The 14811-nt window shown below is 42.6% G+C and overlaps 1 protein-coding gene across 1 annotated transcript in view; it reads right to left on the bottom strand.

The window, feature by feature from the left end:
• Positions 1-8820, bottom strand: part of EPC2 (enhancer of polycomb 2) — an 85215-nt gene extending 76395 nt beyond the window's left edge. The window contains exon 1 of the mRNA XM_077830039.1: positions 8442-8820. Within this exon, the coding sequence (XP_077686165.1) occupies positions 8442-8594 (153 nt within the window). The 5' untranslated portion in view covers positions 8595-8820. The remainder of the gene's footprint in view (positions 1-8441) is intronic.
• Positions 8821-14811: the final 5991 nt, after the last annotated feature.

Here is a 14811-nt window from a genome sequence, read left to right as displayed (position 1 = left end):
ACTTAAAACAATCTCTCTGGAACAGTAGGTCCTTACGGGGAAAAAAATTCTCTTATTTATACAGGCCTACAGCTATATACAGCACTGACTGATTTGATTACTCTCTGCCCCCAATACTCTCAAACTGCCCCACGCAACACTTAAAAAACAATTACCATGACAATCTATTGCATATATATTTTCGATAAATCTTCATCTTACAAGGAGCAGTAGATGAAAACCTGCTCACAGTAATTACACCTTTTATATTAATTAGTAGCCGATACTATGAAGAATATGAGTTAGATTTGTATAGTATCTCATTTAACACTTAATTCCCATACAAATAAAAAATTAATAAAGTCAAGACAGTTTATTTGTCACATAATTCAAGCTCTGCAGAAAAAACACAATTAGATAGAATACATCAGTATCTACATTAAGCCAATAATGTATACTTTTGAAAAGAAATTTTGTTTTACTGATTCCTGAGATCACATGCACTTGGTAAAACTAATCTCTCTCTCTTACACACACACACACACACACACTTACTTTACTGGGGGAGAGGCATATTTATAGAAAGGACAACAGGCACTTAAACAATACAAAAGACATCATTGGTGTGCAGCACCTGGCACATATCCTAGTTAGTTGAGGAATGACTAAAAGAAGCTGCTTATCACCTTACTTCCTGAAAAAAAGTTCGAGTTGTAAGTGTAATATTAAGCACTCCTTATTAAAATCCAACAGAAGACTGAACACTATATATGATATAAGCCGAACACCTATGAAATGTTTCCTTCAGTTCAATATGGGGGGGGGGGGAGAGCAGAGATCCTATATATGGTTAGGAAATCATAATTTCATATAGCCAAAAAAGTACATAAACATTATGTTCAAGTATGAGTGCCAACTTTTGTATACAAGAAGCAACTCTTGATAAGATATAGTTTTGTTGTTGTAAAGACATCACATAATTTACACTTATATAGCAACTTTCATACAAAAATATCAAAGTGTTTTCCAAACATTAATTTAGCCTCACAACACAGCTGTTAAGTATCAGCATGGCCATTTTACAAATGCAGAAATGGAGGAAAAGAGGCATTAAGCGACTTTCCCCAAATCATACAAGTCAACACAGTCCCAAACAAATATGGAACTTGGGGACTGGGGGGGGGGGGGGCGGGGGAAGGGGGCATTCATTAAACCACTGCTGTCCAATGGAAATCTGGTCAATTTAAAAACGTGAGTTAAAAAGTAGTTTAATGCTGAGAGAGAGAATATGATAGAGGTCTATAAAATCATGACTGGTGTGGAGAAAGTAAATAAGGAAGGGTTATTTACTCCTTCTAATAACACAAAAACTAGGGGTCATCAAATGAAATTAATAGGCAGCAAGTTTAAAAACACACAACCAAAGGAAGTATTTTTTCCACACAATGCACAGTCAACCTGTGGAACTCCTTGCCAGAGAATGTTGTGAAGGCCAAAACAGGGTTCAAAAAAGAACTAGATACGTTTATGGACGATAGATCCATTGATGGCTATTAGCCAGGATGGGCAGGGATGGTGTCCCTAGCCTCTATTTGCCAGAAGCTGGGAATGGGCAACAGGGGATGGATCACTGGATAATTACTTGTTCTGTTCATTCCCTCTGGGGCCCCTGGCATTGGCCACTGTTGGAAGACAAGATACTGGGTTAGATGGACCTTTGGGCTGACCCAGTTTGGCCGTTCTTATGAAGTGATCACACAGTTGTAACCCAGTTTTATTCACACATGATGCTCATAAGTTTTGAAGGCATTTACCAAAATACAGTGTAGCACTCAGCTAGTTTTTCCACAGTGTAAAGATGGAATCTCAGCCTTGAAGGCCTTGTGTCATGGTCACTACCCTTGAATCCCATAAAGCAGTGTTTCCCTAAATGTGGAACATGCACTCCTGGAAATGTACCAAAGGACAGCTTGGGGAGCTGTACCTCCAGAGTCTCAGCTTTACTGTAAAAAGGAAAAAAAAAAAAAAGCCCTATACCTGTTATGGGTACAAAAAACCTAAATAAACTTCAAAATGAGAAGTGAGCATACTAGATACAGAAATATTTGCTTGAATTTGCAGAGTGCATGAAAATTAGCTCTGAGGTGCCAGTGATGATAGTCAACAATGCTGATACTTAAAGTATTTCACTGACCAAAGCACAAAAGAAAATAAAATGGTATCATATTATGGAGATTAACACCGCTATTTCCCAAAGTGGGGTGAAGGGTTGTGAAGAACAAGCAGGTATCATGTATAAATTAACCTGACAAGGACTTTAACAACATATGCAGGGGTTAAAGGGAGAGGGGCATGACTGGTTTCATTTTCCTGATGAGGGACCCAGTTTTCAAAAGTTTGGAAAACATTCCCAAAAGGAACAGGTACAACTATCTTTAGAACCCATCAATGCCAGTCATTAAAGCACTGCTGTCCAATGGAAATCTGGTCAATTTAAAAACGTGAGTTAAAAAGTAGTTTAATGCTGCCCTTGACCCTCCCACAAATGATGGTGGTTTTATGCTTTCACCACCACCGTATGAAAAACCCACACAAACAAAAGGGGAAAAATTACTACTGGCTCTGATCCTGCAACTGGATCTACAGAGAACTACACTCACTTCAGTGGAACTAATGTGTGAGCAATATATGTCTTGGATTGGGACCTAACCACACCTCTACCCCAATATCATGCAGTCCGATATAACACGGTAAAGCAGCACTCTGGGGAGGGGGCTGCTTTACTTCATTATAGCTGAATTCGTGTTACCACAAGCGGTTCCTCTGCACCCCGCCCCAGCTCACCTCCACTCCGCCTCCTCCCACGAGCGCACCGCAGCTCCGCTTCTCCTCCCTCCCAGGCTTGCCGCGCCAATCAGACAGAGCAGAGGTGAGCTGGGGCGGAGAGCAGTTCCTCTCCCTACCCCGATATAACACGGTCTCACCTTTAAGACAGTAAGATTTTCTGGCTCCCGAGTATCATGTTATATTGGGGTAGAAGTGTGTATAAAAAAATAAAAAGATGAGTGGAAATGTCTATATAGGGAGTAGTGTCAAATACCAAAGACAAACAAGAGGAAAAATATTTTTCTACATCTTTTTTGGATATAGTAGTCTTCACTGTTGCTTGAAATAACAAATGTTCAGAATTAAGAAAGAACTGTAATTTGTGCAAAATGAAAGCACTCTAGACCAGTGTTTTTCAAAGTTTGGGTTGCGACTCAGTACTGGGTCACAGCATGTAAGGCACTGGGTCACTTTGGTCAGCACCGTCAACCGGGAAGTTAAAAGTCTAGTCGGTGGTGCTGCGTAGCAAAGGCAGGCTAGTGCCTATCTGTTCCGATACTGTGCTGTGCCGGAAGCAGCCAGCAGCGGGTCCGGCTTCTAGGCTGGGGGTCCATGGGGCACCACGCGCTGCCCCCGCCCTGAGCACCGGCTCCACACTCCAACTGGCCAAGAACTGGGGGGGGAAGGGGGGTGCCTGTTGGCAAGAGCTATGCAGAGCTGCCTGCACGCCTCTGCCTAGCAGCCAGACCTGCTGCTGGCCACTTCAGGTGCAGCATGGTCTACAGTGCCATGACAAGTGGGAAGCCTGCCTCTGCACCCCAGCTGCACCGCTGATCAGGAGCCGCTAGAGGTAAGTCTGCACTCCAACCCCTTGCCCCAGCCCTGACCCCCCTAAACCCGGAGCCCCTCCTGCATCCCAAACCCCTCATCCCCAGCCCCACACCAGAGCCCTGACCTCCTCCCACATCCCAACCCCGTCCCCCAGCCCCACCCTGCAGCCCTCACCCCCGTACCTCAACCCTCTGCCCCAGTTCTGAGCCCCCCCCCACACCCCAAACCCCTCATCCTCATCCACTGGGTCTCGAGCATCAACAATTTTCTTCAACTGGGTCTCCAGAAAAAAAGTTTGAGAACCTCTGCTCTAGACCAATTGCCTCAGCTGGGGAACAAGTGTGCTGCTTTGGAAGTACGACCAGCTCCAGGCAGCTCGGAAGTAAGATGATGAACTGAAATCAGGTTTCCAACATTGCAATGGAAGTAGAGAATGGAGAAAGACAACAACAAAAAAAGAAAAAAAAAGACATAATACAGAGACCAAGGGAATGCAATTTACTCTGCCAACACTCAAAATTACATGACGGTTTAAATGAGTATCTCAAATGCCTGAGTCAAAGACTTAAAAATGAAATGTACCCATTTCAATTTTATGATATTTTTCCCCATTCGTACATTAAAAATATCCTGCATTTTAGCATCGTCTGACAATAGCCTTACCCTGCTGCTCTTGGGTTTCTACTCTGTATAACCTTTGACTTTAAATATGAAGTCATGCCTAGTTATAAATGAATGAATGCTCAAATCTAAATTTCTGAGTTAAATCTCTAACAGCACTTCAACTGCCCAGTCACAACTATCAATTATTGTGATGTATTTGTGTGTAGCTACACAAAGAAAGTCAAATCCACCTCTTAAAACCTTCAATTACTCTTGTTTTTTGCTCATATTGTTATTAAAAATTATTTTGTACCTAAAAGGTATAACACAATAGCCTCCGATAATATGTATTTTAATTCAGATTTGGTAGATAAGCGTTAGGAAATAGGTCAAGGACTAGTGCACTGCACTTTTTTTTTCCTCCTGTTTTCTGAATTAACATTAGTAAGTAGATTTTCAATATAGCATCCGAGGAATTTGACAATGCTCCCCTTCTCTGCACCTTCTAATACTAAACACACAAAAAAGAGTGAGAAGTTCTTTTATCACTTACATCATTAATCCAGATTAGTTCCACTTAAATCAAAATAGTTTCTCAAGATTTATGCAATTTTAACTGAGAGCAGGATGTAGCCCAATAGCTCAATTCAGGGTTAAAATTGTGAACTGCAGTAGATTCAGATCTTGGAGTACAATCCTACACTCCCTGCACACACAGAGCTCCCATGAAAATTACAGATACGTGGGAACACAACATTGGACCTCCAGTTTGTAGAATGTCATATCAGCATAGGTAGCTGACAAGGTAAAATACTGAAAATGGCAAGATATTTCCAGAATTTATTTGAAGATTCACTAGTAAAATGGTAATATTAATACTAAAATGGTAAGATTGTGATACTTTTACTCACACTGAGCAGTAACTTACTGCACAAATTTTTCCCACTGAATTCAATAGGATTGCTTTTGGTGTAAAGTATTTTTCAACGTAAACAGCATCACATCTGGACTAAATGTAGTAGTATGACATTATAATATAATGTAAAAGTAGTAGAAATGAATGATAAAATTTTAATAAAAAATTTAAACCTCCCATTGTAATCACAATATAGTGTTCATTATGTGAGAAGAATCTAATACTTCAAAATTATCAGAATAAAACACATACCCAGAATGTATGTAGAAAAATACCCACAAACCTTTATTCATTACAGGTAACAGTTTAATTTGAAACTCAGCTTTTGTTATGATAATAGTATAAGAAAATTGAAATGCTATGAAACAACTTATTTTTGGTGCAAATTAAGGTTCAGAGAAGTTCAGTGGCTTCTTATGAGCCAAAACTACACAGCTTATTGCACACAAGAGGACCCCTGCATGCACATGGGTCCCACTAACTTCACCAAGGCTTCATACAAGGGAAGGCTGTTTACATGCAGGAATGGGGCCAGAGAAACATCTCAGTTTGCTTGCTTGTACAGTGAATTTAAACTATCAAGCGGTCTTACTCGTGCTCTTTTCAGTGTATTTCTTTGTAGGGGTAGCTTAGTACCATTCCCAAACCTGAAGAACTCTGTGTAGCTTGAAAACTTGCCTCTCTCACCAACAAAAATTGGTCCAATAAAAGATATCACCTCACCCACCTCTCTATAATCTCTAAGTAATTAAACACAGAGTGACTAACATGCTTAATTGCAAGTAAAAAAAAAAGCCCAAACCATATCCCCAAAAAGAAAAGAAAAAAAAAAAAAAAAAAAAGAGCTGCATGAAGTAGATCTCTCTGTAGTAAAAAACTGTTGCAAATGTAGTGACAACAATAATCTTAATTTAACATTAGACCTTGGAATTCAACCAGAATTGATGTTTGAATTCAACCAATTTGATGTCTGAAGTGGCAAGCATTTATGCTTATATATTAAGCCATAACAATTCTAGTATGGAATGACCTTAGAATTGAAAAGTAAACCAAATCCAGCCACAACATTTTTAGTGCAGTGGGGACACAAATTCCGTTAATAAAACAGAGATTATTATTATTATAATAGAGAAAAATTCTGTTCATAAAATAGAGATTATTATTTTAGTAGATTATTTAGCAGATCATTTACACATAAAAAGGGATTTTACAATGCATAAATTAGCCCAATACTTCCCTCCCCACTGATTTTACTGGAACACAGGCAATTTACTTCTTTTCCCCTCAAGCATAGACTATAGAATTCAGAAAAATTATATCTGACTGTTATTTACTTAAAGTGTAATTTAACAAATCACACTCTGAAAGTTAAAATATTTTAAGAGTAATATTTTTTTAAAAAGAGACTGCCACATATATTTTTTTAAAGATATAAATCAGGAGTCATGTTTGCAATTTTAAGAACTCCCATACTCAACAAACAATATGTCACACGATCTACTAGCGGGTCTTTTACATTACATTTTACTGCAAAGGAAAAGAAAGACGTATCACCTCCACGTTTGCTTTGTTAACATTAATGTTATATTGCTGTTTATTTAAAATTACACACACACATTCCAGGGCTCTAACATCAAAATACAGTAGAGCATCGTAAGTGTTGAGCACTATACATTATAATTTGTCATACAAGGGCAATACAGTGAGGTCAGAACTATGAGTAACCAATGGAAGACACAAAAGATTTCTTTCAATATTAATAGTTAAATGAGAAAGCCAATCAGAGAGAGTTGGAGCCTCCTTTTGACAGCCAGAACCTCTGAAAAGCCAATCCACAAACATAGTGGGCTGGCTACAAGGCGGAGACAGAGATTCATTGAAGAAATTCTTATGGGTGCATTTACTCTCAACTCTGCATACAAGTACAGTCACACGAGGGGACATCCTGTGTGCCTGCAGTGAGCCAGATGCAAATCTAACAGTGTTAAGTGTCAGTCTTTAAGAAGGACAGTGACAAGTTCAGACAAGCAGCACTGCAATCACGGACAGCAAGTATTCACAGTGCTGTCCTAATGCTCACAAGACTCATCTTAAAATTACTTTCTAGTAAAGATACAGAGAGTAATGTATCTCTACCTACAGTATTGCAAAAATGGACAGCAAGCATTCTACAGGCAATACATGTTTCCTAACACTGACTAGCTTACTTAAAATCATCTTAACACTAAACAGCATGGTGTACACTGCAAAATCTGGGAGTAGTTATAGAGCCAGCTACAGCCATACAATAACAGTAGGTATTTTACATAGACAACTGAACAACATCTAGTTACTGTGTTTCTTAAACATTCAAGTACAAAGCATTCTTATAGCAGTTATATTTCCAACTATGAGATCTGCAGACAGCTGGTATTCTACTTGCAACCTTTACAAAGCCCTTCCTCAAGAGTGTAGTAATGCAGCCTGCGCCAGAATGTGTATATGTTTTGCAGGTTGCAATATCACTCCAGTTTCAGCAATGAACAGATAACGCAGCTCCCAACATGTTATTTAAGAATCTTGAGCTACAAAGCACAAAAGCTTTCCGGTATGATGCACACAGCAGTATCGTCAGCTACAGCACCGCAGCAATGGACAGCTGAAAGATATTACATGCCAGGCATGCTCCCGACTTCGGATGCAACAGTTAACAACCAAACTCAGAACATAAGCGCAGTCTGTCTGTATATATCCAGCTGTCAATGAAGGAATGGGGGTTTCCCCCCCCCGCTATTTCACTCTCCTTTAGTGTCAGTCCCATTACCCCTCATGGTAGGACAATATAAAAGCAGGACGTTCCTATTTCACAATGCAAAGCCTTCCTGATTGCACGGAAGGAGCACAGCCCACACAGCCCCCTCCAGTCCCCTGCTGCCTTGGAGTCCCACATACACAACAGTAAAGAGTGCAGCAGCATCGGCACGCTACGCCAAGAGCGTCCGGCACGCACACTCCCCCATTCAAAGATGCCTCTTGCGCCTACATCTCTCTTACGCTAGCGTAAGAGCCTCCCCTAGCTAATCAAAACACTCGCGAGTCGGGACGCAAAGAAGATGGCGGAGCAGGGCCCGCTTACGGCGTCGGAGGGAAGTTTACGCTGCGCTACTTGCGCACGACCCATAAGGAACATGCAAGGCTGCGGCGTGGAGCGTGCGTAGCGCGCTTGGTGAATACCAATGGCCTATTTCCCGGGAGGGGAGGGGGGTGTCTGATAAACAATGGTGCCCCCCCTGCGCGACTTCCTTACCGATTCCTCCTCCTTCTCCATGCCCGTGGGCATCTGCGGCACGGCCCGGTTGATGGAGACGCAGTCGTTGAGATCGGGCATGTCCTTGCCGCGGTAGATAGGCAGCGGTTTGGCGGCGTCTAGCGCCCGGGCTCGGAAGGAGAGTTTGCTCATTGTCTCCCCCTCACAATAACACCCCGGGGCCGGGCGGGCGGGGGGCCCCTCACTGCGGCCGCGCCGCCGCCTCCCAGCCGCTCCCGCACCCGGCCCGCAACACCATGGAGGGCCCCACCGCCCCGGCACAGCTCCCCGCAGAGCCGCCCGCAGCTCGCCGCGCACGCCCCGCAGCCCTAGTTCCGCGCCGGGCTCGCTCGATCCGCTCCCTGCGCCATAGCAAACATGGCGGACATTAACCAAAGCGGCCAGCGATCCCGGCAGCCAACGCGAGAGCGGGGGGGGGGGATGGAGAGGGAGTGAGAGGGGGCGCCGGGCTGCGCGCGCAACCAGCCCGTGGGGACAGGGAGAGCGAGCGAGGCGCAGGCAGCGCGACCGTGGCTGTGGGGCGAGAGGGCCGGGCAGGCGGCCGGGGAGTCTGGCCCGCGGCGCCGCGACACGGCCACATCCAGTCTAGCGGCTGGGACGGGGGAGTTCGTGCCCGGGGCCAGACAGATGCCTTCACCCGAACCCTAAGCACCTGAACCAGGCATCAGCTTGTGTCTGCAGGCACAGCTGGGCTCACGTGCGCAAATACCCCTTCGCACATGGACAGCTGCACGCACCCCCCCAGCGCACACAGCGATGTACACACCTGCGTTTTGCAGCAGTTAATGGAGAGGAGTTGGGGATAGGTACAGCCAGATGCACAAATGCCCCTTCGCGCCTGTACACGCTACAAAACACCACCCACAACAGACAAGGAACTAGCTCTCCACCGCCATGAAATATGTCGATGTATAGCTGCACAGTTCCCAGCTACAACTCTACGCCCATTCAGGTGCAGATCATACACAAATCAAAGATACAGATCTACATACGCAGTATAGATAAGGTGGCATTTTATAGCAATGTGTTCTTTAAATATTGTCATTTAATGCATTATTAATATAATTAAAATGAAGGAATACTTTCCAAAGTGAAGGTCAGTATACACATGATGTAATTGAACCAAATGGGAGTTTTGGCCATAAGCTTCTGTCAAGGTTCCTTCCCCACTCTAAACTCTAGGGTACAGATGTGGGGACCCACATGAAAGACCCCCAAGCTTATTCTTACCAGCTTAGGTTAAAAACTTCCCCAAGGTACAAACTTTGCCTTGTCCTTGAACAGTATGGTGCCACCACCAAGCATTTTAAACAAAGAACAGGGAAAGAGACCACTTGGAGACATCTTCCCCCCAAAATATCCCCCAAGCCCTACACACCCCCTTTCCTGGGGAGGCTTGAGAATAATATCCTAACCGATTGGTTACAAAATCATCAAAGACCCAAACCCCTGGATCTTGGAACAATGGAAAAATCAGTCAGGTTCGTAAAAGAAGGATTTTATTTAAAAAAAAAGAAAGGTAAAAATCATCTCTGTAAAATCAGGATGGAAAATACTTTACAGGGTATTCAGATTCAAAACACAGAGGATCCCCCTCTGGGCAAAACCTTAAAGTTACAGAAAACAGGAATAAACCTCCCTCTTAACACAGGGAAAATTCACATCAAACAAAAGATAAACTAATGCGCCTTACCAGGCTTACCTATACTGGTTGAAATATTGGAGACTTGGATTAGGATGGTTTGGAGAAGGTGGATTTCTGTCTGGCCTCTCTCAGTCCCAAGAGAGAACAACCACGTAAACATAGAGCACAAACAAAAGCCTTCCCCCCCCCCCCCCCAAGATTTGAAAGCATCTTGCCCCCTTATTGGTCCTTTGGGTCAGGTGCCAGCCAGGTTAGCTGAGCTTCTTAACCCTTTACAGGTAACAAGATGTTGCCTCTGGCCAGGAGGGATTTTATAGCACTGTATACAGAAAGATGGTTACCCTCTCCTTTATATTTATGACAGCTTCGAAGAGACAAGAATTTCAACCATGGTTCCCAAAGTAGTTCAGGGTTAGCTAGAGTTACCTACACGTGAGGTAACTCCTTGTGGTAGCCTACCTCCAGTGAGAGCAGTCTCACTGCACCCCACCCCACCACTCAAATTGCACAGAATAGTTGTATTAGCATCATAGAGTAGCTCAGTCCTCACTGTATTACTGCCTGAGTGTCAGCAGCACTTAACGCAAGATAGAGACTTTTGTGTGTGCACAGGTCAGAAGTTAAGGTTAAGGGCAATGCAAATTTAAGTCAAGCTAATGATGCAATAAAAACAAGGCACAAACAAACAGTTATCCATTTGCTCTTTTACCTCCAGAGTGGATTGCCAGAAAGGTGTCTACACCAGCCAGGAGCGCCATCTAATGCAGAATGCAGCTGCTTTGTTTTTTGGTGGTGCTTCTCACGTGCAACATTTTCTATAAAGAGTTTATCTACATATGGAGTCTTTCACGAACAGCTATTCTTGAACAACCCCATGTGTGGACAGACTTATACTGCAGTAAGAGTGCCTTGTTCTACTTAACCCACTTTTAAAGTGCTTTAAGCGAAGATAAACAGGAACAAGGCACCCTTATTCCAGAATAACACTGTCCACACATGGGGTTGTTCCAGAATAGTTGCTTCTGAATAATTCCCTGTATAGACAAGCCCTGATGCATCTATTGTTCTAGCTACCTGTTTGCTTCCTGGTCCAGTTCAAGGCATTGATTTTGATCTATAAAGCCCTCTATAAAAGGTCTTTACTACTTTAGAGACTATTTCTCTGATATGCCATCTCAACATTCTGTTCGTGAGACAGACAAAAGTTGATCCAACAAAAGATATAACCTCTCCCACGTTGTCTCTCTAATATTCTGGGACTGACAATGCCAGTTTTACAATGTGTTAATTGTTTACGCTAAAAAATCTGTTCACCTTGTATTTAGCTGTGACATTGAGTACCTTTCCCAGACCTGAAGGAAGACTCTGTGTAGCTCAAAAGCTTGTTTCTTTCACCAACAGAAGTTAGTCCAAGAAAAGATATTACCTCACCCACCTTGTGTCTCTAATATCCTGGGACTGACACAGGTACACCACTGCAAATTACTTTTTTAGGAATTTAACTAGGTCACCTGAGTTAAAATACATACAATTATGAAAATGAATGGGATCTTTACTGACCAACAGCAGTCAGAGCCTGTATTATAGATCTCATCTGAAAGCTGTTGGGCCAGATTCTCAACTGAGATCTGGCCATATTTTGACTGATCCAGCGCCCACTAAAATCAATTGAAATCTTTCCATGGACTCCAGTGAGCTTTGGAGTAGGAGGTTCATCATAGCCTCTAATCATGTAGCACTTAGGCAAAACTCTCATTGACTGCTGTAGGTCCTGTACATGTATCTGTCAAATACCTGAGTTCAGGATTCCATGTTTCTCCTACAGTAGTTGATAATATAACGCAGGGGACTAGCTAGCTGTCTGAAATGTGGATACAAATTAAATAGTGTGTGATGCACACTGTCATCCTACCCACCAATGGAAGAACATCTAAACTCCTAAAACAGAATATGTTCACTAACACAGAAAATGCTGTTACATTTAGATATGATGAAGAATAAAAACAGTACAAGTCAGTCACTCCTAATAAAAGGAATAATCTTCTAGTTAAGGCACTGGGGACTGGGACTCAGGAGATCAACTCCCAGCTCTGTCACAGACTCAGGGGCGTACAGAAGGTGGGGATGACCCAGGGCCTGGGCCTCCCCAATAATCAGTGGGACCACAGAGCTCCTCCGGCCCTGGTGCTCCATGCGACCCCCAACACATTGGCAGGGTCACTGAGCTCCTCTAGCTCTGGCAGCCCTGGGGCCAGAGGAGCTCTGAGCCCCCACTGCAATCTTGAGGCCAATGCTGGAAGAGCTCTGCACACACACACGCACACACACACACACCCCCTTTGCTATAACAAACCCCTGGCTATAAAGGCCAAATGGCTTGGAGCCCCAGGGGTTCGGTATAGCGAGGGTGTCCTGTGTTTTCTCATAACATCATGTGTTTAACATGCCCCTCCAAAAATGGTCAGATTCAAACTCCTGCGCCGGTGCACAGACACCTTGTGTAACACTGGAAAAATCACAGTCTCTCTCTCAATTTCCCAACTTTGAAATGAGGATAAAATACTTTTTCTCCAATCTTTTGTCTATCTAGTCTGTTTGGATTATAAACTCTTCTATTTGTACAGTATCTAGCACAATGAATCACTGATCTCTGCTGAGGCATGTAGGCACCACTGTAATTCAAATAATAATCAGTATGCAATAAACAGGGAGTGGAGAAAATTGTGGTAGTGAGACAATTATATTTACAGAAAATGGCATCCCAATGCTCCCAATTCAGAGAGGATTTTCCCCAATTTTGAGGGGACTTTTTAAAACCATTCATTTGTATGTGATGCCACATGTTAATGGAAAAGCTTTTCTTTAGCTAAGGACAAGCAAAATTCACAATAAGAATTATAAAATTTGCAAGAAATTTTCTACAAAATTTAAGCTTTGGTCTCCCCATAGCAATTGCACTGTCTTCATCTATCTTCTATCTAACTATTTTCATTTCAACAGCCTTATAAGAACACTGTTCAATGGGTTTAAGAATGGCAGATATTGATTTAGTTAGTTACCACACTAATTACAGTGTTATCAAATAGTGCTTCAACCTTGCAAGATCAAGAAGTAAGCATAATATAGGAGCATAGTTAAAACACAGTTTCACAGTTCTATCTACGCTGTCATGACTGAAGCGTGTTTTAAAGCCATCAGGCATGTGTTATTACCAGGCCTCCCAGCATGGTAGAATTTAGTAACATGGATTAGACCTTTCATGAGACCCAATTAGGCCTGGTCTACACTAGAAAATTAAATCAGCTTAATTATGTCGCTCAGGGGTGTGAAAGATCCAGACCCCTGAGCGGTGTATTTAAGCTGACCTAACCACCAGTATAGACAGTGCTAGGTTGACGGAAGGATTAGGGTTACCACCTCTCAAAGAGGTGCATTACCTATGCTGAAAGAAGAATTCCTCCTGTCAGTGTAGGTAGTGTCTACACTTACATGTTACTGCAGCAGCGCAGCTGTAGTGTTTTAAGTGTAGAAATATCCTTAATACTATACATGAAAACTACTCCCAAATCTGTTTTAGGTGCCTGTGATTTCCATGGCAGACTCTATTGGTATTAGTGTCACAGATGAAGAGAGGATATACCACTCACCAGTGGCATAGGCTGTATTTGACTGTAGTTCCCCCAAAGCAGTTTTATTTATGTAGGTAGCTGCAAAGTTAAATTAATGGCTTGTCTGCACTGCAGGCTGGCCAGCCAATGACATAGGTTCACCCGTGCAAACTTGTAGGATAGACAGTCAAATGTGCTATTTGCACTGGTTAAGATAACTCCTTTATTAAAACCAGGGTAAGCTCCAGTATATTTTAGAAACATAAATGGCTAGACACCTGTAATCCATTGAGGATTTTTTTTTTCCATTGCCATTCTTACTGAGAACTTGTGTTTTTTATGTCATCGCAGTATGATTCTAAATAGCCTATATTAGGGCAAGCCTACACTCCAGCGCTGTATCGGTGCAGCTGCGCCACTGTATGCTGACAGAAGAGCACCCTCCCGCCGATATAGCGCCTATGTGGACGGCACAAAACTTGCATCACGCGGGGAGGGGACCTTTTTCACACCTCTGAGCGACATAAGTTATATCAACTTAGGCTGTAGTGTAGATCTGCCCTATATTAAGACCGCCTCAAAAATAGGGGTAACAGCAGATTATTACACTAGCTTTTCTCCTCTGGTGATCTAGGTACAAATGGGTTTTAGGACAACCAGAAAGAAGGTCTCTCCTGATATTTTAGGGAAGAGAGGCAGACAGGGATTGAATGGTTTCAATGTGATACCCAGGAGAAGATGGAATATTTTTTTAAAAGTTCATATTATTGATTATAGTATCACTTAAAATTAAATTAAAGGTTATGGAGGCTTCCCAGGATGAAAAGGAATGGGTTTATAGAAAATAAATGCTGGGTCATCACCTTAAAGGTCTATAGGTGGATTTGGTCTCCTCAACTTCCATTGTGAAATCATTTAAATCATACACAGATTCAAACAGAATTTAGAGCCAATACCATTCAATCTGCATAGAGACAGACACTTTTCACATACTGCATCACAAGGGGGGGAAAAAACAGAAAAGAAACAAGTGTCAACCTTTCCTCAGGAGAGGTACAGGATTGGAATAGCAAAAACATGGATATTAACTGGTAAA

This window comes from Eretmochelys imbricata, chromosome 11, assembly GCF_965152235.1.
Source record: "Eretmochelys imbricata isolate rEreImb1 chromosome 11, rEreImb1.hap1, whole genome shotgun sequence".
Lineage (NCBI taxonomy): Eukaryota > Metazoa > Chordata > Testudines > Cheloniidae > Eretmochelys > Eretmochelys imbricata.
This window is presented reverse-complemented; position numbering and strand designations above follow the sequence as displayed.